The sequence below is a fragment of the Camelus dromedarius genome, chromosome 26 (genome assembly GCF_036321535.1).
Source record: "Camelus dromedarius isolate mCamDro1 chromosome 26, mCamDro1.pat, whole genome shotgun sequence".
Classification (NCBI taxonomy): domain Eukaryota; kingdom Metazoa; phylum Chordata; class Mammalia; order Artiodactyla; family Camelidae; genus Camelus; species Camelus dromedarius.
In genome coordinates, this window is record NC_087461.1 from 665873 (window position 1) to 691800 (window position 25928).

General features: G+C 56.4%; 1 protein-coding gene across 5 annotated transcripts in view; it reads right to left on the reverse strand.

Moving 5' to 3' along the window:
- Window positions 1–25928, reverse strand: part of ADARB2 (adenosine deaminase RNA specific B2 (inactive)) — a 293859-nt gene that overhangs the window by 21859 nt on the left and 246072 nt on the right. For 4 of the 5 annotated variants that reach the window (XR_010377898.1, XM_031444818.2, XM_031444819.2 and 1 more), the window contains exons 4-7: window positions 21869–21983; window positions 8395–8563; window positions 5756–5907; window positions 11–179 (exon numbers count right to left, since the gene is read on the reverse strand). Coding sequence is in view for 4 of the 5 variants with exons in the window: in XM_031444818.2 (XP_031300678.1) it covers window positions 11–179; window positions 5756–5907; window positions 8395–8563; window positions 21869–21983 (605 nt within the window). In the remaining variant the exon portion in view is untranslated. The remainder of the gene's footprint in view (window positions 1–10; window positions 180–5755; window positions 5908–8394; window positions 8564–21868; window positions 21984–25928) is intronic. The other variant, XM_064479282.1, reaches the window with a different exon arrangement.

The window sequence follows — 25928 nt, forward strand, 5'->3', positions numbered from 1 at the left end:
AGGCCGTTACCTGGCGATCTTGTCCGTACAGGACATGGTGACCAGCTGCTCGCCCAGCAGGACGCCGTCCCACGTCTGCACCGCGGCCGGGCCACGCACCGGCACCGTCCCCTCCCCGGACTCGATCTTCGTGCGCAGGTGCCCCCGGAACTTCCTGGCCAGGTGCTTGCCGCTGCTCACTAGGGGACGAGAGCGCGGGAAGGGGCGGGGGGTCAGGGGCGCAGAGGGGCCCCAGTGCAGGGGCGGAGGGGAGGGGGCGCACCCGCAAACACCTCGGGACGACTTGCAGTGGCCAAGGGTTAGGCCGGGGGCGCGGGTTTTGGAGGTCGGTGCCCTTAGGGGGCTTCTGCAGCCGGCTCAGAGCCCCTTTCCACCCGGCTGGGCTGGCTGGCGTCTCAGCAGGGGGCCCTGCCCCACCCCATGCCGGGCGCTGAGCAGGGCCGTGTCTGGAGGGCCTGCGATGGTGACACTTCGTTGCAGACTAACGTGTGGGGTCTACATCATTTTCACCCTTTCCAGCCCTTGAAAACCGTGAAGCCACACCCAGTGCTCGGGTCACACAGACACAGGGTGGGTGGGCCCTTGAGGATGGTGGTCTGTGAACCTGGCTCTACAGCTGCACAGCCTTGAAATGTTAAAACCACTGGTGCAGCTGTTTTGTCTAAAATGGGGACAGTGATGGTCTCTCTTAGCCTGAGGGGCCTGAGTGAGACAGGACGCCTGAGCGAGCCTGCCGCCCCGGGAGGCTAGATGAGGCAGGCATGCTGCTCCCCGACAGGTGAGGGAGCCCCTGGGGGTCCTTAGTGCACATGTCACCCGTCCTCCCTCCTTGCCTTCCCAGAGCCCCACCACACACACACTTACTTGAAGAGCTAGCTTGAACAAGATTAAATCTGCTTTTGTTTTCTTTAAAAAAGTTGTGTACATTTAGTCTGGATTATATTATAGAAATTCTTAACTACTTTGCATAAAATTATACACAAAATAGCATAGTGATACCAGCATTTACATGCACGTGGTGACATGGATGAATCCTAAATGCTTTCTTTAAAAAGTGTCTATGTACTGTAATTCAAAAGTTCCATGCATCCCCAGCGTTCACAGCAGCACTATTTACAATGGTCAAGACATGGAAGCCACCTAAATGTCCACTGACAGATGACTGGATAAAGATGTGATATACTTATACGCTGGAATTAATGCCATTTGCAGCAACATGGATGGACCTGGAGATGATCATACTAAGTGAAGTAAGACAGAGAAAGACAATTATCAGGTATCACTTATATGTGAAGTCTAAAAAAAAATAACACAAATGAACTTACAAAAGAGAAACAGACTCACATAGAAAACAAACTTACGGTTACTGTGGGGGAAGGGAGTGGGAAGGGATAAATTGGGAGCTCGAGATTTGCAGATACTAATATATATAAAATAGATAAACAGTATGTTTCTACTGAATAGCACAGGGAGCTATATTCAGTACCTTGTAGTAACATAAAATGGAAAAGAATACAAAGAGGAACGTGTGTATGTATGACTGAATCACTTTGCTGTGCACCAGAAATCAACACAACATTATAAACCGACTATATAGTTCAGTAAAAAAAAAAGTTTTTCTATGTAAATTATTTAGAATTTGTAGAAACAGATTTCTCCCTCAATTACCCTCACTGAAGGCACCAAATAATGACTAACATTTGGGTTTATATGGGCACCTTCTCTTCCAGATCTCAGAGTAACTTCCAGTATAGTTTATCGTGGTTTCTAGGAACTGAAGTTTTCTTACTGTGTATTCATAGTACCTAACGGCCTTCTCCTGGGAAGAAAATTGCTGCATTCCTTGGAGAAAGTAAACTTTTGAGAGGCCTCAGTTTGCTTTTTGGCTGTGGTACCAACCCCGTGCTTGATGAGATCGACTTTGGACAGGCCTCTGAGTCACCCATGGAAGGAAAGTCTGAGCTGAGAGACTGAGCCTGTGTGCTCACGGCCTAGGAATGCCCAGCCCTCCCCCAGGGAGAGCCTGAACCTCTTTTTGTCTGTTACCTGGCATTAGGGGTCAGTGATGCTGGTGGTGGTACTGGTGCAGATGGTGACGCTTGTGGTGGTGATGCTGGGTGGTGCTGATGGTGCTGGTGATGATTGTGGTGGTTTTGCTAATGCAGGTGATGATGTTGATGGCGATGACGATGGTGATGGTGGTGATGACTCTGAAGATGGGGATGGTGACACTGAGACGATGATGACAAAGATGATAATGATGGTGAGAAATTGAACAAAATATTTCATGACTCAAAAACGTGAGCTCAGCTTTGGTTTAACCTGACTTTTCCACTGCCGGGCAGGGTCTTTATCTCGTCAACCTCCAGCGGCAGGTGCACTGAGAGGGTGGGGGCCAGCTTGGCTAACAGCCCCCACCGTTTGCTGCACGTTAGGCACTGAAGTCGTCTGTGGGGGGGTATTTTCTCAGGGAACGTGGCACTCGTTTTCCTCTCTGATGTGAACGCATTAATTACCAGACGTTCTCTCTGCAGCTGTCACGCCACTTTCCAGACCTTGGGCGCTGCCTGTCACGCCGTAAAGCTCTTCTGAATCCCCACCCAGTGCCCGGTGCAGCTGCCTTGCCAGGAAGCAGACTTTGCAGCCCGTTAGCGCCATGACAGCGCCAAGGCCCGGCTTGAATAAAAACTGGTTTCTCGGAGTTAACCTCAAGTTTTCAGGTAGATTAATTTTTCCTGAAGAGCCAGGTGCACAAGATGCTCCTGAGAAGTGTTTATCTTCAGGGGCGCTAAATCTCGGGCTGCCATCACCACGCACCCCTGCCGAGCGCCGTCAGCCCCAGGGTCTGAGTGCTGCAGTCCCGTCTCCTCTGGCTCCTCCTCGCCTGACTGTGAGAGGCTGGAGGGAGTTGAAGATGCCACGTAAAGCAGAACAAAATGCCAGTCCAACCAGAAAGTGTGGGGGAACTGACCTTCATAACCTGTAGGGCCCGAGACGGTGGTGTGGAACACTGCAACCCTGCCTGCCATGGACAAAGAAATACTCCCAGGCCCAGGAGAACACGCTCCTCTAACCAGTCCTCCAGGGCCCCTCACTGTGGTGCTCATCCACGTACAACGCTCTCCATGGAGACGAACGCCGTAGGAACACTTTAGAAAGTTGTTCAACCGACTTTCATTTTTAGGAGAGTCAGACGAGATGGAGACAATGGCACTGAGGAAGGACGCCGAGGGAGCAGAGCTTCTGAAACGGGTGCAGGGGTCGGGGACGAGCCAGAGTGGAGAACAGTGGAGGACAGGAGGACAGCGGTTTAAGCCCCAGACAAGCGTTCTGTGTTCACCTCGTCTTCAGGAGGGACGGGGCTTTTGGGTTCTCTTGTCCCGGCTGACCCAGTGGGGAGGTGATGCAGGACTCCTGGCTGACACTGCGTCCCGGGGACGGCTCGGCCCGTGGGACTTGCTGGCAGAGGCAGCGGCCGGAATAGCCCGGAGCAGCACAAAGTGAGCAAAGTGCTGCATTTCCCCCTCCTACCTGCACCTGCTGCTTCTGAAAAGCACCACGAAGTAAAGACACCTGTGTCTGGAAGTGAACCCCAGGGCACACGGGGGAAGGAGCTGCTTGTTCTCCTTGATTACCAGCTTTGCAGATTGGAACCAAGGGCCGGGGAGGCCGCAGCAGGCGCCGTGCGCAGAGACTCACGCAGGAAGGAGAGAAGCCTTCACTGCCCCTCGGCAGGGACCGCGGTCAGGGGCGGGGATGGAGTGGGGACCGAGGCTCCGCTGGCCTCACTCTCCCTGCGGCCCCCGAAAGGAGGCTGAGAGTCAGGGCCCAGCCCGCTCTGCGGAGGTTTCCTCCGGACCAAGGGCTGCTAGGCTGGGTCTTCACCAGGCGAGACTTTTGAGAGGACGCGGAAAGGTAATTCCACGTAGGTGTCCAACGGGCCCCATCTCAGTTCTACGTGCAGGTCCAGCCTGATGAGCGCCCCCAGAAAAGTTAGGTCAGCGCCACACGTTCTCGCTCTGAGGCTGCATCGCCCTGAAGGAACACTTCGCGCAACGCCCCGGCGCCCTTGGAGGGCTCCCTCCTGGTGAGGACGAAGGGAGAGTCACCGTCTGCACCGCCCACCGGCACGGGCTGTCCCCCGACCCGGAACCTGCCCTGAGCTGTGGGCACCCACCATCTGTCGGCCACGAATCCCAGCCTGTGGTGCTGGGCAGGGCAGCCCGGGCTGAGGCAGCGATGTGGGCATTACTGGGACCCCACTGCAGGGACTTCTGTCCAGCCGCTCCCCACGGGGAGGCCAGGGGCCTGGAGGAAGGTTGGCACAAGCAGAATACACTTTTTTGGGCCTGCATCCAATCTGAGCGTTAGAGCAATAGGTTCCGTCCAGGCGGGATCTGTAAAGAGCTGTCCTCCCTGGCATGTCCTTGTCTTTGGTGGAGGCGCCGTCACAGCAAGCCTGGGCCCGGCTGGCACTCAGGGCGTGCTCCTCTCGCCTCCCCTTGGTGACCGGAGCAGTTACCTTCCAGCGGCAACCAGGGCCCAAACGCGCTTCGGTGACCGTCATCTGCTGCAGGTTCCCCGAGTGCCGGATGGAGCCTTGGGCTCTTCAGCATCTTAGTCGGGACCAGATCCCTCGTCACATAAGGTGCTCGGTGTCACTGCCTACGTCAGTGTGTGCATGTGTGCAGTCGAGTGTGTAACTACACACGTGCCATCAGTAACAGACCTTCCCGATGGTACCTGGGAGACACCAACATCACAAGACCCGCGTGGAGGAGCCAGCGTGTCCTCCCCACTGGAACTCGGTGTCACCTCCTGGGAGGGGGCCCCTGCTCTCAGGGGATCCCAGGAGGGAAGGTCCTGCCCGGGCATTCACACCAGCTTTCTGGGCGATGCCAGTTCCCGCCGGGCACCACCCACTGAGTTAAGAGGCTGGGCTTTATTCTCCCCCGTGTCGCGGATGGAGGTGGACACAGTGCACCTGAGCCCACACCATTCAAATGCCACGTGATCCTGGTCTGTGTTCCGCTCAGATTTGCCCTCCGTCCTGGACACAGTGGCTGCCTGACCTGTGGGGGCCAAGAGGGCCTGGCCATCCCAGCACCTATGGTGGGGCCAAATGACGTCCTTCCAAGTCCGGCGACCCCCATCCCTGGTCTCTCAGAGGTCTGCCTGCGACCTCAACAGGTACAGTACATTCGTTACTGGGTGCGTTCGCCCTGACACACTCAGCCCCAGGCAACGCCTCCTCTCACAGCAGCTCAGCCCACCTCACCAGAGTCTAAACCCCACTGCCCCTCCCGGACCCCAAACCTCTTACCTCACCTGCAGCGATCAGACACTTTGCACAAGCCGATCTGGCACCTTGTGACCCCCCGCCTTATAAAAGGCCCCAACAGCTGGCACTCGGGGCTCACACGGGCACCTGTCTCCCGTGTGGCCACTGCTGCCTCTGGCAGTGTAACTACTAAACCCCTTTGCTGTCCTCCGTCTCCAGTAAATTCTCGTACCAACCCGCGTCACTGGCCCACCATCGTGTGGTCCCGCAGGACCAATTTTACGTCTCTGGCTGCTCCCCTCCTGGGGCTGTGGGGACTTCAGACCAGGGTCTTGGAGGAGCTCATCCCGCTGCTGAGACCCCGCCCGCTCCACCCGCCCTGCCAGCGGTGTCTGAGCGCAGCCTGGTCCTGAGCCCGAATGGGGAGGGGAGGTGGGCCGTTTGTGTAAAAAGGGTAGAAACGTGGCCTCTTACGGTCTGTGGTGATTTCGTGGGGCGAGTTGAGCCGCGCGTCTCCACAGGGGGACGTGCTCACATACAGGTGGAACAGGGTGTCCTCCCGTAGCCGGTAGCCGCCCTCCTGTGACCGCACGAAGATGGAGCGCTCGCCGTCCTCCCGCCGCTTGCTGGGGTGAACAGAGGTCAGTCAGTGCCCAGGAGGCCCTGCCACCCCGAGTCAAGCTGTCCTTCCCGGCCTCTGCCCTTGTCACCTGTGCTGGGTTTTCTCACCGTGAGAAAACTTGTGGCCTGGCTGGCGGTGCAGCCGTGTCCGCACCATCCCCGCTGGCCACTTTTCAGGCCCACCCTCACCAGCTCAGCTTCCTCGTATGTGTGACCCTGAATCTGTGCGTGTGTAACACAGCCATTCTGTGGACCACAGGGTGTGCTCGTGGTCCCTGTGAGCCACACATTCTGCATCAGAAGAAGGACAGGGACTGAGGAACAGGGCTCGGCCGCAGCCCCGAGAGGAATCCAGTGCACAGTTCCCTTCTGCATCGGCCAGGCTCCCCCACCTCCTGGCGGCGAGGAGGCCCCGCCATGCCCTGGGCGAGCCTGGCTGCGTCCCCTCCCAGCTCCGGTCCCCACCAGTCACAGGCGGCTCCTTTCTGCCAGTCTTGCTCTTTTTACACGTTCTGCCCCATTGGTGATGGATTCTGAGATCACAGAGGCAGCAGAACAGACATTTTCTCCCCAGGAAACCCTGGAGGCACCCCACCAGCCTCTCTGCTTCCCTGCCTCTGCTCCATCTGCTGCCAGCCCCTCCCTGGACCTGGAGCAAATGCCTGGCCCAGGCTTGTCCCCCTGGACCCCTGAGGGCAGGGGCCCAACACACGGTGCCAGCCGGCGTGACACACGTGGAGGTGGGGGTATTTGGAAATACCTCTGACCGGAAGCTGGTATTTAGGAGAGAAACCCTTCCCACACTTGGATACATTCTACCTCCATTTTCCACCTTCCACGTGCTCGTTGGCCTGTACCCTGGGGGGAACACCCACCGGGCTCAGCTAAGAGCCAGCCACATTGCTGAGGCATTGCTTTCCTTGAGCCTGCTCAGCGCCTCCTGTCCCCACCTGTGTGGCTGCTGCACGTGCTGAGGCTGCACGTGTCACTCCCTGGAGCTCCCCTCCCCCGCAGAGAGCCACAGCAGGGGGTCTGACGAACGCCGCCGCACCGAAGGACACAGAGGGACAGTGTTTCTGGCGGAGACACCCCACTGTGCAAAACACCCTGCGCGTCCACTCCCCGGTGGGATGTTGTCGAGGGAGGTACCCCCAGAGGACAGTAGAGCCGACAGAGCTGGGCATCCGACATCTGGGCACAGGGCTCATGGTCTCCATCACAGGACCCCCCCCCCCCTTAAAAGACAGACACGCAGGAGGGAGGAGGCAAGAAGCTGGGAGAAAGCCCATCTCCAGCTGCCTCCATTGCGGTGCCTGGGATGAGGTCCAGGACCGGGTCTCACAGGGGGCTGGGGTTCAGAAGGACACAGTGGGGGCATGTCCAGGCCATGGAGTCCAGGGGCCCCAGGACTAGGCCTGGGGTGGGAACAGACAGAGCCTAGCGTCTGGGAGGGACCCACGGCCACTGTGCAGAAACCTGTCTGGTAAGAAGGTTCCTTGGCTGAGGAAGTGTCAGGACCAGGCCGGGGCCAGTTGAGGGTGCACAAGCTCTCCCACACTTCTGTGGTCAGATGCGCGAGGAAATACCAACTACGGTCCCCCTGATGTGGCTGGGAGGAGCCTGAATCACTGCCCAACCCACCCCGGCTCCCTCAGGGACCCTGCCTGTTTCGGGGGGACAGGCCCAGCTCCCAGGACGGCAGCCTTTGCTGGTGCTGGGACTGGCAGCTGGAGGCCATGCAGGGAGGAGCCCCGGCCTCACTTAAACCCTGGGGGTGGGGGTGGGAGTGGGCAGTTTAAGCAGAGCCGGTGGCTGTTTCTCTAGGGGACACCTCTGTGCCCCTCTTGCCCAGCCCTGCCTCAGGGTGTGGGCGGTGAACCGGGAAACACTCCACTGGTCGCGGGCAGCTGTGCCGACCCCTCACCCCCTGAACGGCCTCCTTGACACGGGGTGCACTCTGGCCTTTGTTCATGGGGTGCTGCAGTCATGGGGACACCGCCCTGCACGGCCCCCCTGCTCTGGGCAGAGTGCACCCCAGACTCATGTGTTGAAGCCCCAGTCTGTGAGGGTGTGTCCTTGATGGGACAAGCATCTCTGTAAGAAGAGGCCTTTCCCCAGGTGGGGACACAGAGCAGGGCAGCTGTCTGCCAGCCAGGAGGGGGGTGCACCACAACGACCCTGGACCGACCCTGCTAGTCCCTGAGCCCCAATGCCTGGCCCCCAGGCTGAGAGCAGCTGTGATCGTGGATATGGCACCTGCGCCCTTCTCAGTAGGATGGGCCCGTGACACGCGTGTTTGTGCATGTGGGGGATGTGACCCGTGTAATGTGCATGCACCTGCAGACCATCTGCTGCAGTCACTCGTGGGCCTGAGGACAAGGCCCGGCCCAGAGGCAATGCCTGACCAGAACGTGGCTTTTGGGGGCCTGGCTGTCAGCCGTGCAGGTGGCTATGCATCTCCTGCCCGGTGCCTCCTACCCCAGCCCGCTCACCTCAGGTGCAGCTCCAGCTGTGCATACAGGAAGTGGACCAGCGCCCTCCTGGCCACGATCTCCGCGTGGCAGTCGTTGACCACCAGCCCCTGGTCGTTGATGTGGTCGCCACTGATGCACTTGGTCCCCGAGGACAGGACGACCACCTGGGCTTGCCTGACGTCCAAGCCTGTGGGACAGAGAGGGCGTCAGGACCTGCTGCTGCCCGCCCTCTGGGCTCTCCGCTTCGCCTGAGCTAGGGTTCACCTCCCTGCCGCCAGCCAGGGGCACCACGCAGCCGGGCCTGTGCACGGGGCAGGTGCTGGGGGAGGCCAAGTGCGCTGCTCGGCTGTGCTGCCCAGGGGTCGTGTGGGACACCGCTCACTTCTCAAAAGCAGGTCGGGCCCCGAGCGCCTTCCAGCGCCAACTCCGTCTGATGGGCATGGGCGCGAGGGCTGCGTCTCCCCATGTGTGCGACACAGACAGGGTGGGACTTGCCCCCAAACAATCCCGGCCCATGGCGGGAGGAGGCCTGGCCACTGACTTCCACCTGCGGCTCACATGGGCTGAGCGCAGGGCCCTCCCGGCCACCAACCTGACTCCGCAGACGAAGCCCGGGAACCCTGTCCCCGGCCTGTGGTGGGCGGCCAGTCACCCCTGAATTGGAAGATCGCTGACGGGGGCTGACAGTCCTTCCTCCGCCAGGACGGTGCTGTGCCCAGGACGGCGGGGGCGCCCGTGAGGACCGGCCCCTCCCCTCAGCGGCTCTCCCCTGAAGCAGGAGCACATCCCTGACTCTGGGGGGCGAGCCCAGCGGTGAGGAGTCAGAGGAGCAGGCACCACTCCCAGCCATCTGTGCCACGGCTCCTGGGAACATGCAGCCGGGCGGGAGACTGCGGGACACCTGGCCCAGCGCGTCCGTCTCCAGACCGCACCTCACAGCCGCTGCCCGGGGTGCGGGGCCCTGGTGGGAGCTGCCCAGGGCCCTGGCCTCGTCTCTAGAGCTCCGGACACTCAGGCTCACCCACAAGAACAGTACGCAACGTTGCAAGGCAGCAGCTGCAGGAAGCCCTGCAAGTTTTCTGACTCGACGCACAGACTTTCCGCAGGGCAGGTGGGAGGGAGTGACGCCTCCTGTTCCACCCAGCACCTTCTGTCCTGAGACCCCTTACGGCCCCACGGGGGCACAGGAGGGCAGCCCCACCACGTCCCCTCCCCTCCTGGGCTCGTCCAGGGCTGTGCACAGCTGTTTCCTAGCAACCTCGTGGGTCCGTGGTGAGAACTCAGCAGCGAGGCTTCCATCCGTCTGTCTGGTGTTGCCGTGGCTCGGACCCGCTCGGGGAGGACCAGCCGCAGGTGCACCCCTGCTGTCATTAGTGTCACACGTGCTCTTTGTTTAAGAGCAGCCGGTCCCGAGGTCAGACTCACAAACAGGCCATTTTCTGACTCTGAGCCCAGGTTCCTGGCCATGGAAGGGAGGTGATGTTCGCTGTGGCGTAGAGACCCCCTCCTGCCTGTCTTGGCCTCAGTTCCCTTCTCTCTCAATAGGCCCGACTCCGAGGCAGGAGCTGGTGTCTCCTTCACACGAGACAGCAGTCAGAGGCACTTTGTGAACAGAAAGGGTGTTCTGGAAAGAAAGGACGACAAACCAGAAGGCCGGACGCCGGGTTTCTGTGAATGTCTCGCGGGCCGCCGTGCCTGGGGGCCTCTGGGACCGCAGAGTCCTCCTTTCTGCCGACCTCACAGGTCTCACGGGTCAGTGAGGGGAGCTGCATTTTTCTCCCTGCTCGAGGGCAGGAGCCAGAATTTCCACAAACTATTCCAAGAAGGGCGCCAAGAGAGTCTGGGCGGCACCCTGAGCTGGTGACAGTCTGAGCCGGGACCTCCAAGGATGCTGCAGGCGCCTTTACCTGCTGTGGCTGCTTGTTCCCGGTGCTGGACTCCGGGCCGCGTGTGTTCAGTCTGTTCCTGACAGTTTCACGGCCAGTTTCTCCAACAAGTCTGCATCCGGGTCATTTCTCCGATGAGGTGGGGTGCAGACCCCAGGCAGGCGAGAGTGCAGCTTCTGTTTTTAATAAAAGTTGCTTCCCAAAGGCCACATGGTGCTGGGCGTGTGGTCAGTTCTGTATACGAGCCTGCTGCTCTGACATGAAACTTCCTACCCTGAGAACTTGGTTCTAAGCCCAAAGACACCACCCCTCCTGTCCCCACACAGGCTGGCTCTTGCTTTGCGAGATGAGGACGTGGGTGTCGGGGGGAGAAGTGGGGACCAGCCGCTGCCCCGAGACCAGCAAGCAGGATGCGAATTCAGGACAGAGGTCTGCTCACCAGCCTTTCGGGGTGGACCCCAAGTACGCACGGTGGTTACTGGTCACCTCCTTCCTGATAAAATGGGTAACGAGAGTGCGCTGTTACCGTAGGACAACGTGGGAGATGGTCCTAGAAACATACCATAGCGGTCCCACAGAACAGACAGAAAAAGTGATCAAAGAGCTCCTCCCCGCCAAATCCCGGAGCCCAGCTGGTTCCGGGGGATGAGTCTCCCGGCCTTTAAGCAGCAGACGATTTCAAAGCTATTTAATGAGTTCCTGGGCACAGTAAAGATGAGGGAACGTCCAGTGGTTTTTATGAGGAGACGCCCATGTTACCAGTCTACCCACCTGACTACGCCACACAGAGAACTACAGAGGACCCTCAGGGTGGGTATCCAAAATTATGAATAAAATACTACCCAATTATCAGAGGAACAGAGCAACATAGTAATTACTGTAATGTGGGTTTATTCCAGAAATGCAAACATGGATTATCTCAAAAAATTAAAATGCAATACAAAAATACAGTTATAACCAAAGACATTAAAAGGCCATCTGATATAATCCAACAACTGCTTTTGATAAAAACTCAATAAAATAGGGTCTCCCCAGTGTGATCTCACACATACACACACACACACACACCCTCCAGCGTCAGGCTTGATGGAAACACTGAGGGATTTCTCCTGACTTAGGAACACAACAGGAATGCTGCCTTTGTAGCTCCACTGTGTAACATCCACTGAAGCTCTCAGCCAACACAGCAAGAGAGAAATCAGAAGGGCAACAGTTGGAAGGGAGCGGGTACCACGGTCGCCGTTTGAACACGCGTGGTTATACATGGGAAGCTCCCGGGAGCCACTCTAAGTGTGCCGGGTGAGGAGGGGCACCGGCTTGGTGCAGAGAAGTCAGCGGCTTCGTTTACACACATGACAGCCTTAAATGCACATGACTAAGTGCAAGAAGCTAATTACACACTGTGATTCCAACTCCGTGGCATCTAGAAAAGGCACAGCTATGGAGACAGGAAGATGAGTGGCTGCCGGGGGTCAGGGGGAGGGGGGAGCAGGTGGAGCACAGAGGGTTTCAGGGCAGTGACGCTACTCTGTGTGACACTGGAATAATGGATTCATGTCATCATACATTTGTGCAAACTATAGAAGGTACAACACCAAGAGGGAACCCTAATGTAAGCTATGAACTTTGGTTGATTGGAAAAAAAAAAACCTAAAAAAAGAGAACATATAAATGCACTCTTTATAAATTCAGTGGGTGAAGACCTTTCTAATTGTAAGTCAGAGTCCCAAGCTGGTAAAGATGATCAAAATCAAATGCATGAGAAGAAAAACTATTTGTACACAGAAAAACACCTTAAAGACAGTGGAAAGACAATTAAAAACTGGGGGAAATTATAATTTGTATCAGAAACAAAGCACCATTTCCCTAACATATAAAGAACTTCTAGAAAAATAAATTCCTCAGTAGGATAATGGAAAAAGGCCAGGTAAAAACTTCACAGACAACACAAATGGTTCTTAAATATCTGGAAAAGCGTTGTCTCACTGAATAAATAAATATAATCATATAAAAATACAGTGAGATGTAATTCTTTGTCTATCAGACTGGCAAACGTCCAAAGGTTGATCAGTGTGCAGTTGGAAGGGCTGTGGGGAAACCACTGCGCTTACAGTGGCCAGCGGGAGTGGGTGTGGCTGGCACACACCGGAAGGATAATGCGGCAACGTCCGATCACGGCGTCTGAGAGCTCATCCCGCCCCGTGTCCACACATGTGTAGGATGATGTATGCGAGGCAGTTTGCTGCAAGTGTCTGTGGGTGGAATGATGCAACTGACTCGGTGTGGCCCATCCCTGGGGGACTGGGCAAAGCACAGTGTGTGTGTCTGGTATTGGGCTTCCGTGAGCTGGACAGGCAGAGAGGTTCCCTATGGGGACAGACTTCTAAGGGACACTGCTACATGAAACAGGCTGGCACTGCTGCAAAGGCGGGGTGAGAGAGGACACCTGCACAGACGCCCTGGAAGAAAGCTGGCAGGGCTGGGACCCCACCTCACATCCCCACATCCCAGCCAGTCCATTGGCCCGTTACTGTCTCAGGGATGCTGGCAGAGGTGCGAGATCCCTGGACCAGAGACCCAGGCATGTGACTTAGCACTGCAGGCAGCAAGTGCTCCCTGCTTGCTCTGGGGTCCTGGCCCACCTCGTGCAGCACGTGCAGGGGGACCCTGAGCTTGGGGAGGGAACCTCTTCATCGCAAGTGGTGAGAAAATCCCAGAGAAAAATAGTGCCTCACCCTCAGTGGATGATATGACACTATATATAGAAAATTGCAAACGTGCCACACAGAAACCACGAGAGGTGATAAGAGAACTCGGCAAGGTAGCAGGATACAAGATTAACCTACAGAAATCAATAAAAGACTTAGGAATAAATCTGACCAAGGAGGTGAAAGACTTATACATGGACAACTACAAAACACTGACTAAGGAAATTAAAGAAGACTTAAAGAAATGGAAAGATATCCCACGCTCTTGGAAGAATCAGTATCATTAAAATGGCCACACTGCCCAAGGCAATCTACAGATTTAATGTGATCCCTATCAAATCACCCAGGACATGTTTCATAGAGCTAGAACAAATAATCCTAAAATTTATATGGAACCAAGAAAGACCCAGAATTGCCAAAGCATTACTGAAGAAAAAGAATGAAGCTGTAGGAATAACCCTCCCAGACTTCAGACAATACTACAGAGCTACAGTCATCAAAACATGTGGTACTGGCATAAAAACAGACATATGGACCAATGGAACAGAACAGAGAGCCCAGAAATGAACCTACAGACTTACGGTCAATTAAACTTTGACGAAGGAGGCAAGAATATACAGTGGACAAAAGACAGTCTCTTTGGCAAGTCACGTTGGGAAGACTGGACGGCAGCATGTAAATCAGTGAAGCTAGAGCACTCCCTCACACCACACACAAAAATAAACTCAAAATGGCTTAAAGACTTAAATATAAAACAAGACACTATAAACCTCTTAGAAGAAAACATAGGCAAAACATTATCCTACATAAATCTCAGCAGTGTTCTCCTAGGACAGTCAACGCAGGCAATAGAAATAAAACCAAAAATTTTAAAATGGGACCTCATTAAACTTACAAGCTTTTGCACAGCAAAGGAAACCGTAAGCAAAAAAACGACAACCTATGGAATGGGAGAAAGTATTTGCAAATGATGTGACTGACAAAGCTTAATTTCCAGAATATATAAACAGGTCGTACAACTTAATAAAAAAACAAACAGCCCAAATCAAAAATGGGCAGGAGACCTAAACAAGCAATTTTCCAACGAAGATATACAAATGGCCAATGGACACATGAAAAAATGCTCAGTATCACTAATTCTCAGAGAAATGCAATTCAAAACTACAATGAGGTATCATCTCACACCAGTCAGAATGGCCATCATTCAGAAGTCCACAAATGACAAATGCTGGAGAGGCTGTGGAGAAAAGGGAACCCTCCTACACTGCTGGTGGGAATGCAGTTTGGTGCAGCCACTGTAGAAAACAGTATGGAGATTCCTCAAAAGACTAGAAACAGACCTACCATATGATCCAGCAGACCCACTCCTGGGCATTTATCCAGATGGAACCTGAATTCAGAAAGACACCTGCACCCCAATGTTCACAGCAGCACTACTTACAACAGCCAAGACATGGAAACAGCCTACATGTCCCCATCGACAGATAAAGAAGTTGTGGTGTATTTATACAATAGGGTATGACTCAGCCATAAAGAAGAATAAAATAATGCCATTTGCAGCAACATGGATGGACCTAGAGATTGTCATTCTAAGAGAAGCCAGGAAGAGAAAGAAAAATACCATATATCACTCATATGTGGAATCTTAAAAGGAAAGAAGAAAGAGGACACCAATGAACTCATCTACAAAACAGAAACAGACTTGCAGACATAGTAAACAGTCTTATGGTTACCAGGGGAAATGGGGTGGGAAGGGATAAATTTGGGAGTTCGAGATTTGCAAATGTTAACCATTATATACAAAAATAAATAAAAAACAAATTTCTCCTGTAGAGCATAAGGAACTATATTCAATATCTTGTAATAACTCTTAATGGAAAAGAATATGAAAACAAATATATGTGTGTACTTGCATGACTAGGACATTGTGCTGTGCACCAGAACTTGACACACTGTAACTGACTATACTTCAATTAAAAAAAGAATGCCGGCTCAGATGTGTCTGGTTTGTGATGGACATGACTGGACAGAGACTGGAAGGAAAGATTTTCACTTCTGACAAAGGGTGGGGGAGACTCCCCTCTGGGGACCCCATTCACCCTGGGCTGGAAGGGGGACCCTCAGCCCACTCCATCCTTTACCAACTTGTGCCACGCTCCCTGTGTCTTCTGCGCTGATCAACTAACCGTGCACAGCGGTGGGTGGAGAATGGAGCGACCAAATTCTTTACATGGTTTCTTTTGGAAAACGTACCCGTTTTGGCTCTGACCCTCAAAGCTCAACTCTCAGCAACCATCAGTGAACCTTGAGGTCCCGGGGGGTGGGTCTCTGAGTGAGCGAGCTGGGTTGAATGTGGGAGTGTGGGGGCTTATGGCCTGGGCGCACCTGAGCTATTCCTGCCTTGGCTCCATGGAGGCCAGGTGGGCAGAGACGCAGCCCGCTGCTGCAGAGAAGAGGCCAGGCACTCCAGCAGCCGTGCTCTGATCCTGGCGCTCCTTCTGAGGCCCAGCTCCCGAGATCCTGACAGGAGCCCATTTAGCTGTGTGTCCCTGCGCTACAGGGAGGTGCCAAGGCCACCTGCCTGCCTTCCCAGCGGCTCCACCCTGTCCCGCCATGTCCGCCTCATGGCACTGAGCTTGCTCCGTGCATGAGGGTCCGGGGGCTGTGGCTGCTTTTCTAAATTCACTGGGTACAGGAACCTCTGGGCCACTGTTAAATAGTGGTATGTGACCTCAGCCCCCCACAACATGAAAGCCAAGACTTGAATGGAAACCAGCTTGGAAGATTCCTGTGAACAGTGTGCCAGGTTATCACGGGCGGGTAAGTTTGGGTGGGTGGGTACATGGAAAGCAGATGCAGAATTTTCATTCTTCCGAGCAGCTAACGTACAGACAGCCGGGGACAGGGTCTGTGGCCTGAAATGGGAGCTTCTGTTAAGCGACTTGGGAGCAGAAACCTCTAGCCAGAAGAGGCCGTGTCTGCATGGCCACGGTCACCGCCTGGCCCGGGTCCACCAGGCTCAGAGGGTCCGCAGACACCGGGGACCGAGTGGGTCCGGAGGTGCCATGGCCCCGTCTGCTGTCGGGGTGGTAAAGGGCAGTGGCGTTTTGTCAGTGAGCCTGCGTGCTGACGCCTGGTTTTGTGTGTAAGCCGTAAGCCGAGGGTGTGGAGCGGGCGCAGTCATCACAGACTCAGTAATTCCCTCTGGAGGAAGTGCTCCCAGCGGCCCGCCTGGCCTCTCCTTCTGGGGTCTGCCGGCACTGCCAGTGGTGCGGGCATCAGCTAGTTCGACAGCACCCTGGGCAGGCGAGGGAGGCCCCCTGCTCCGAGGTCCTCACGGCACCGAAATATGACTGACTAACACGAAAAATGAACGATCCAGCTATTTCAAAGCTGCTCGCCTTTTCCCGTGGAGACAACGTGGGCTCATTCTGCAGACAGATTCACAAGCAGCCCTGACGGGGACGGGTGGTCCTGACCTGGACGTCACCTCAGGTCCCGGACTGGGCGGGCCTGCAGCTCCGGGGAAAGACGGCCTGGGAGAGGCACCGAGCAGAAGCAGACATGGAGCTGACCCCGATCCCAGCCCACAAACCACACCCAGCCCCGCGGGGCAGCTGGGAACAGGGTGACCAATGGGAGGGGTGAGCCCCACTGGAACTGACCTCCCCCAAGTCCCTGGGCCACAGGAGAGGCTGAAGACTCTGAGAGGGGGAGCTGGCGTCTTCCTGGGGGTCTGGCCCCACAGGTGGTGTCTGACTCACAAGGGGTTGCACAGGCCAGGCCCCTATGGGAGGTGGGTCTGATGACTTGGGGGCCGAGCAAAGATCTCTGCAGTGCGACAAGGATGCGTCTGGCACCCCTGCCCTGCAGACCCTCCTGTCCCATGTGGTGACCCAGTGACCAGGGCGCCTGGGGCTGGAAGAGCTCCTTTGAGGCACCCCCACTGCTGGCCCGTTGGACACTGGCTCCCAGCCGTCCCCCTCACCTGGTCCTGTGGAGACTGTGTGGCACATCTGCAGGACACCCACCTCCTCCCCAAGGGGCTGCCAGCTGGCTGCTATGGCTGGGACAGGGTGAGGGAGAGGCCAGGAAGCATTGGGACGCCAAGGTCCGGGGTGTGGTGCACGTGGAGCCGACAGGCCCCACGGCGGCTCAGGTTCACGACGGGTGAGTTATGTCCCAGCGCCAACACTGAGGGCTCCACGCGGTGGGAATCTGGCAATGCCATACTTAGTACACGTGTTTGCCGCCCTCCCTCTTCCTCCAGACAAAGTGGAATGAGGCACGCTCACCATTGGCAGGGAGCCGTGCACTTGCCTTCCCTCTGGGACGGGCTGAGCGGCACCCGGCCTGGCGGTAGCCCGCCTGCCATCTCAGAGGGGCAAACGCAAGACAGCTGATCTGGGCGACGAGCAGCCTGCTTTTCCTTGCCCCGAGGATGACTGACAAGACCGCCCCGGAGCGAAGACCAGACACAGGAGAGTCCAGAGCCCCCATAAATGATTCACAGGCTGTGGGTTCGGGAGGCGCCTTCCCATTTCTCGTCTCCGTCTGCTGCTCCATGTCCACAGGGAGGTTGCCGGGCTGCCTGGGAAGGGCCCCAAGGGGAAATCTCGCTCCCAGGAATTCTGCCCTCCGCAGGGCACCTCTCTGCCCACCTCCCAATACGGCTGCGTCCTCCTGGACTGAGGGATGTGAGGTATTTTCAGCGCACGCAGCCAGCGACCATCTGGCTGGGCAGTTAAAACTCCCTGGCTAATGGCTGATGGCACAGGTGGGCTGATGTGGGGAGGGGTGGCGCCTCCCCTCGGCTCCTGTCCCTCCCCTGACCTGTCCGAGTGCTGGCCTGCCTGGAGGACCGTCTCCAGCGGGAGTTGCCCCCTTCCTCACTTCCGCCCCGCGGGTACGTGACCAGGCGGCACAGCTCTGCCACGTCCTTGCCCAGCTGTCAGCTCGGGGCTAGTGTCCTTTCCCAAGCTCTTGTGGAAAACAAGATGGATGTTGTCAGTGAGAAAAGTGGATTGCAGAAGTTGAAGAAAAAGGAGCAAGTGAAGAGCTGTCAGGTAAATTAAGAAATTTCCAGGAACACAGAACAAAAGGTAGACTAATAACAGGGAAGGGTTGAAAAAGACTGAGAATTAACTCAGAACACTGAGAACTCGACAAAAATGGGGACGAAGGAAGAAACCTATTAGAGCAATGACGCCAAAGAACTACACGAGTGAACAGCTCACACGCGCCCAGGATGGCGGCAGGCTCCAGCCACACGTGCTATGGAATCACGTAACATCCAGGTGAAGGGGCCCTTCCCTCCTGTGGGCATGGCTGGGGCGACCACTGTCCGTCGGACAGGGTGTTCCAGTCGGAGGTATCAGATACGAGATAATAGAAAAATCCCTTCAAAATCCTGAGGGCAGATGAGCTGGATTCAAATCCCCCCGGAAAACCCTTCCAGAAACACAAGAACCAAGTCAAGACATCGAGGGAAACACAGGTGTTCCTTCTGAGACAGAAGGGACGAGCTTGGAGCTGGAGGCCGTGGTCCAGGAGGCAGTGCAGGGCCCCCTTGGTTGGCCAGGGCGGAGGCCGCCAGCAACGGAAGTGGGTCTGTGTGGAGGTCACATGACTCAGCTCTGTGCCAAAGGCCGGTGAGAAAAGGAGGACCGGGGGCTTGGGAAGTTGCTGCTTAAGCAAGAAGTCTGTCTGCTTGAACCGACCTTACATGTGACATGCATTTGAGCCGGTGGATGGAGCAGCGAGAGTGTACGTGACCCGACGGGAGCTGGTGCCCTTTCTGGAGAGATGGTCCTGCCACTGGGAGCCCTGGTACTTCCCACCCCCTGCCTGGGACGGTGACTGTAACGCCCTGACCGCGTAGACGCCGCTCAGTGGTCTTCAACCCTGAGACTCACAGCACAAACGAAACACAGACGACTTAATTATGGAACAGAACAGAGGACACATATTGCCAGTTATGGCAACATGAAACTACTCATACGAGTCTGGGGGCTGCTTAATCGACAGACAGGCAGCGGAGAGCACCGTCTAAACTCGCCAGGGTAAAAAGTCAGGTATCAAGTGTCCCATCTACAATTACAAATATTTTACATGCAGTGATGAAAAATTCAACAGGATCCACTTTTAACAGTGTGAAACAGCAGGTATCGCTTAAAATGCGCAAGCTGGAAATCGAGAACCTACACAGTATTTAGAGTCACAAGAACGAAAGTGAAAAATGACTGGAAGTGACTGCCTCCGAGTCTGCTCGGGCCCGGGGGGTGGGTGGAGCACGCGGCTTCTCAGTCCTAAGTTCTCTTCTGTTTGCGTTTTTACCAACAACTGCATTATTTTGATAAAAGCAAACCCTATTCTGTTCAGAAGTGTGTATTTCTGCCATCATGTTTCTCATTATGGCGACAGGAGGGTCTCAGCCCCTCACCTGAGAAGATGTTACTGATGTGGCTGAGCTGGGATCTCACCTCTGGATGGGGACGGCGAGGGATCATGTTTTATTTCAAAATAAACTTAATTCTGCAGCACTGTGGTGTACATAACTGCAGAAACTAGAGTGAGACACCTCAGCCCCTCAGAGTGTCCGAGGCACTGGCTCGAATGCCTGGACCAGAATGAAGATTAAACGCACGTCAACTGGAAGTAAATGGATGTGTGAAAATATCCCTATTAGTAATTTTGCACAGTTGTCCCTAATCTCTTTTTAATCAACATGTTTATTAAATCTTTTCTTTCTAACAGGAAAGTAAGCTTCAGCGATTTATTCAACGCTATTAAACTACTAATCAGCGCAGGTTTATCTCACAAAGTCTCACTTTCATGTGATAAATCCAGTTCACATAAATAAACTGCCTGTAGATGAAGCAGTGTATTCAGTGGCCACTTAAAAGCACCGTTTCTACCCAAGTCTTTGTAAAGTATCTCTGTTTCCCAAGGGACGTCTGAGAGCAGCTTCCCAGACTCCCCGGAACTGAACTTCCCAGAAAAGCAGACCTGGATGCTGGACAGACACAGCTCCAGAGCTGGGAAACATTGAAAAACGGCCCACTGGTCCTCCTGCGTGGCTTCCGGGGCTGGAATCTCGAGCAGTAAAGAGGAAGCACTGGCGGGTGCCCCTCCTTCACACTCGCGGGGCAGCCCAAGCGAAATTAAACCACATCATCCTAGAATCCGTGCAGAGAAACCCACGTGGACACTCCACACTTAAAATCTGCCCAAGTTCGTGGCTGTAACACCGCAGCCCTGCCTGGGCCTCTTTGACAGTTCTTTTCACATGGGGTCTACACTTGAGGGTCCTGGGGGCAGCGCTGGGGCTGTTCCGTGCACGGCTGTTTGCCCAGAAGCCAGGAGGCCTGTCGCACATGGAGGCGCTAGGCAGTGACCTGCGCACGGGCTCTGGGGCACCTGGCATGACTGGGGCCACCTCTCCGAGCGCTGTGTGTATGGGGACCCCTCCAGGCAGGTCTTTTGTCGTCCCATCTCACAGGCAGGGAACCGAGTCCTGAGAGATCAGCTGGCCTGCGGTCACACCACTGGTGGCAGGAGCCACTGGGGTTCAGCCTGACACCACCCCCACCGTGGCCTGGACTGTCTCGTCCCCAGTGGGGTGGCATCTTTCCCTGGCACCCGAGATGGTACAGAATGGGGTCCAGCATCTAGAAGTGTCCTGTCGACTAGTGGCTGCCAGTGGCCGCCTGGAAGGAGTCTTCACTGGTGCAGCTCTTAGCCCTCCACCTGGGGCCTTTCTTGTCCTACGAAGGGGTGGAGGGTCCCCAGCGTGGGGGCGGGCCACTTGCCACCAGAGCTGGTATATCCCTGACAGAACAGAGTTACCTTTGACACTATCCCAATAAAGCAGTTTTCACGTTTCAAAGTTTTCATGTACTTTACCCTGCTCACCAGGTTACACCGCGCGAGGCATTTCTACTTCCATTTCACTAAGACGCCCAAAGTGGAAAGGCTAAGTGACATGTCCTCGCGCTAAAACTAAGCCAGTGCCCGGAGTGCTTCTGCTCTGACTCCAGGAGCCTTGGACCGGGTGACACAGGGGCCCAGGCGTCTAGCGGAAGAGGGAAGATGGGCCGCGCACCTGGCTCTCGGTCGACGTTTCACGTACACGTTTGGGGACATCAGGTAGGCCGTCTTTCCAAGTCTTAGACTTGGTCCACACTCACAGAGAAAGTGCGTGCACGCGAAACTTAAACAGCACGAAAGTCAATTTTTTTTTTTTTTTTTTACAATAACCATTCTCTGAGAGGTCATTCGGGCATTGCCCGCCCACCCCAAACTGTGGAACTAGAAACAGCTGAACTCAAACAACCAGCCGGTTAGTATTACTAATAGGTTAGTAATGAGATGTTTTCAGCAAAACCGACTGCGTCAGATTAAGCACCGCTTTCGCCCAACCTGAGCGGCCTCGGCCTGGAGGGTCCGAGGGCTGTTTCCCCGGCCCGGCCTCGAGGCCGAGGGCGGAGGCCCTTCAGTGAGCGCCTGGGGCCGAAGCCCCCGCGGCGCGGCGGGAGGGACGGGTCTCCGGGCGGGCGTGCGCCCCGCGGGGCCCCAGGCCTCCTGGGCAGGCGGGGAGGGGGCCTGCGGCGACCCGAGGCCGGCCTGGCCTCGTTGCCGCCTCCTACAGATTCGACCCTGCCCGCCCTGCCCGCCCCGGGGGCGCGCGACCAGCCCAAGGGACAGAGAGCCGGTCCGCTCTGGGGGGACGTCGTGCAGCGCGGACGGCGGGCACGGGGCGGCCAGGGCAGGGCGGCAGCCCTTCGCCAGCGTCACCGGGTCTCTGCGGCTTCGCTCCCCTGGGCGCGTCTTCGGGGGGCGGGGGAGCCCTGGTTCCCAGGCCCGGCGCGCGCCCCGCGGAAAGACACGAGGCCTTACCTTGGGTCATGACGATCCCCGCCAGCGCTTTGTGGCGGGCGTGCGCGGCCGCCAGGCCCCCGCTCAGCTCGTGGAACTTCTGCGTGACCAGCTGGGACACGGAGTCGGCGAATTCCTGGAAGACACAAGCAGCAGGGCCTCTTTGACGGCTGCGCGACGGCACGGCCGGCCCCCGCCTCCAAGCGGCGTCCGCATGCGCAGTCGCCCCAAACGTCGCTGCCTCGACGCCGACGGAGCCCCACCCCCCGCACGGCCCCGGGGGCGGAGCCTTGGGGGGACCGCCCCCCCGCCTCTCCTGCGGCAGTGCTTCCTTCAGGGAGGACCGCCCGGTGACGTCCTGAGAGGCGTCGGGATGCGCACGCACTGCGTAATCGGCCCGCTTTCTACCGTGTCGCAGAACCCGTCCTAGACGCCCCCAGACCTGCGCCTTTCCCGTTTCTGCACACGTGCACACGCACGTACGTACACGCGCGCACACATACAACAGACACGTGCACACACACCCCCTGCAGGCCCCTGCACGTGCGCACACACACGCACAGACACACACACGCACACAGGTTCAGACAGTGCTGCCACCGTACTGCGCGCACACACATACACACCAAGCTGATAGAACCCTGGGTGCGGAGTTTTCTAAGTGACCCGTGTTTCTAGCAGCCTCACACGTGAGACCCACAGGCCCGTGTCTCCCAGAGAGCATGGCTTTGTTGTCACACCCCCCTCCGCCTGGCCCCACGTCTGCAGCGACCTGACGCTCGGTGGGGCCAGGGCACCGGTGTCCCCACTGAGGAACCTTCAGTTGGAGGCAGTTCTCTGTGTGGAGGTGGGGGGCTCTGAACGGCACGGGGCGGCCCCTGTGCCCAGATCCACTTGCCCCACGTGTCTCTGTGGCCATCACTGGGGCTTCCCTCGAGGGGGCCTGACTCGCCACTGGCCTGCGGTGCGTGGACTGAACACGCGCCAGACACGCTGCCCACGCTTCCCGGCTTCTGGGCCAGTTGGCGGCGCCGGGGTGGGGAGGCGGGTGGGGAGGGGGTGCGTCCCCCAGCCCCAGCTTGTTTCCGAGGCTCCATCGGAGCCCTGTGGGCTGTGGCCGGTGCAGAGCAGGCCAGGGGACCTGCAGGGAGGACAGAGACAGCCCCGGCGGCGTCCCGGGAGGCCCCTCCCCTCTGAACCGCAGGGGCTCCGTCAAGACCTTTTTCTTTTTTTAACGTCTCCTCCCCTATAATCCTTTCTTCTTTCTTTAGAGTCCTTGACATTTCTGTTAAGCATATTTCTCAATTAACACTTTATAAAGGTAAATGAAAAAGAAAAAAGCAAAGATTTCTCTACCTTTTCTTACTCTGGCTGGTGGACTATCTAACTGAAACACAGAAGGCACTTAGTCAGCGGGTTAGAATTTATCTCGTTGGTATTTAACCGGTGTGACTTCCTAGGGTGGCTTTGAAAAGTCTTGCTTCTGGTTTTGCCAGGGAGAATTCTATGGAATGTTTATGCAGTGACCTGCGACCCTTAGTTTTTCTGGTTTTAAAATTCAAAGGAAGACAAGTTGTGATTAACGGTCTGCACCAGAGAAGGAGCGTCTGTTGTCTCCTTCCAGACCTGCTGGGGCCTTCGAGAAACGAACTGGAGAAACCTGGCCTTGGAGCCGCTGCCCGGGCCCCCGCCCTGCCCCGTCTCCCCCCGGCACCCCATCTACTGCGTCACAGCCACCTTCAGTGGTGGGTTTTACTCAGGTCGCACACATGTGACTGCAGCTGCATGCAGCTGTCCATCGCTGGATTTGTGTACGTGAGGGGGTGCCGTTGGTTACACGGGGTGTTGGAAACTAGGCAGGAACTTAGAGTCATGTGGGGAGATGTGCGCTTACGTCTAATGTGACGCCAGTCGTTTTTTTTGTGTGTTTTAATCACTTGGGATTTAATATATACAATCAACTTTGGTTACTGCAAAGCAGATTAATCAGACATTGAAAGAATTTGATTTTTCCCCACCTGCACTTGGTTTACGGTAGAACCAGCCGAAGTGCTCAAAAACAAGCTTGTGTCCCAGGTTATTTTTATAAATTCAAATTCCGGGGCATGTCTGTGGCCTGCACAGGGCATCTCCAGTCTCCTGGGATGGAGGCCTGCACCCAAACTAACAGCAAACTACTGAGTGGTCAGAGCACGCGGGCCGAGCGGTACCGCGTGACTTCTTTCTGGAGTAAATAAGACCCCCCCACCCCCACCGACGTGAGACCAGGGGGTCAGGACAGGCCCTGGCGCCCACCTCGGGCTCCTTCAGGGCAGGGAGCACCCCCTCAGCTCCTGGGGCACAGTCTGGCAGGATGTGTGGGAGGCGAGAAGCCAGCAGGGGCCAGGAGTGTGGAGGGACTCAGAAGGGGCTCTGGAACGAGCGAGCCTGTTGCCCCCTCCCCCAGCCACACACTCCCTAGAGATTCTTCCTTCCCACAGAGGAGACAGGGGAGATGGACAAGGAGGGAGCCAGGCTGAGCCCCAGAGGTGCCCGAGGGCCTCGTGACCCTCAAGGGAGAAGGTGCTGCAGAGACAGAAGGGGTACCCCAGAGACGCCTGCACCATGTCTGGTCCACTGAAGTCCTTGGTGGGGAGAGGAGGGGGCCCCACAGAGACCCACCCACCGTGTCTGGTCCAGTGAAGTCCTTGGTGGGGAGAGGAGGGGGTCCCACAGAGACCCACCCACCGTGTCTGGTCCGGTGCAGTTCTTGGTGGGGAGAGGAGGGGGTCCCACAGAGACCCCCCCATGTCTTGTCGAGTCCAGTCCTCAGGTACAAGCAGAGTCCTGGTGGCGAGACCCCCTCCAGACAACCTCTGGGTGGGGTGGTCTGGCCACCAGGACAATGACAGGTGAGGGTCTGGGTGGGGTCCAGGGTAGGGCAGTAGCGGCTGGACCCCGGACAAGTGAGATGCCAGCTTTGCGATATCGAAAGTCAGATGCAAGTCCTGCGCAGAGAGGCTGTGGAAACCCGCTCCAAAAATCCTGACTAATGAGTGTTATTTGCAGCTCGTGGTCTTTGTGAAATATGAAAAGAAGAGCCCTCCCGCTGTCCTGGCTGCTGGTAAGTCAACACCTCCTCCAGGAGGCCCCCCAGCCTCTCTCAGGGCAGCAACAGCTGCGGATGGGCGTTTGGCGGGGGGGGGGGGGGGGGCGGGGCGGGGTCTGCACCTGAGGTGCGCGATGTCGGTGCTGCTGGCGCGCAGAGTGGCCCCATGCTGAACACGCTGCACAGCGTCTGTCCTTCTTAAAGCGGAGATGCGGCCCCCGCTACCACGGCAAATCACCAGCCCTATGCAAGCAGGAAAAATAAACTAAGTAGGAACACCCAAAGCCTCAAACTTCACTCATTTCCAACACTAATATTTTGAATGGCTTAAGTAAATACAATGTGTTCAAATTTGCAGTCACTGTCTTCAGGGTAAAACTGACATTCAGCCGAAGTGGTGAGGATATGAGAATCGACGGATTACGGAGGAGACAGCCCTCCATAAATATTTTCCTGCTGAAATCCTGCCCTCGGGTTTCTGATGCGGAATATCCAAAAGGTTAGATTTGCATGTGGGTGGGGCCAGGCAGATCGGGACCGGTACCCACAGCCCCCGCTGGTGCACACCCACACTGGTGTGCGCAGCACGTGCTGGGCGGGGGCACCTGCAGGCAGGGCACGAGGGGCCTCGTGGACGGTCCACCGCATCCACACCGGGAAGGTGGGAGAAACTGTCACCAAGAACGGTCATTGAGCCCCCAGACATCAGGCTACGGCCTCAGAGTGACCCTAGCCAAGGGGAGATGCTCCTCCCCAGCTTCCAGCTCAATGTTCCTCATGTTTCCAGGGAAAAGGCGTCTCTAGGTCTTGGTCATGATTCCTGTTTGCTGACAATGGCGATAACATCGCATTAATGTCAATGCCAGGGACTGGCAAACACCGGTGTCCAGGGAAGTAGCTCAGGCTGACTGTTCAGTTATTCTCAACCCCAGATGACCAAGAGGCAGAACAAATCTGCAGGAAGGCACGGAAGATGAAAGGCCTGCCTCCCCC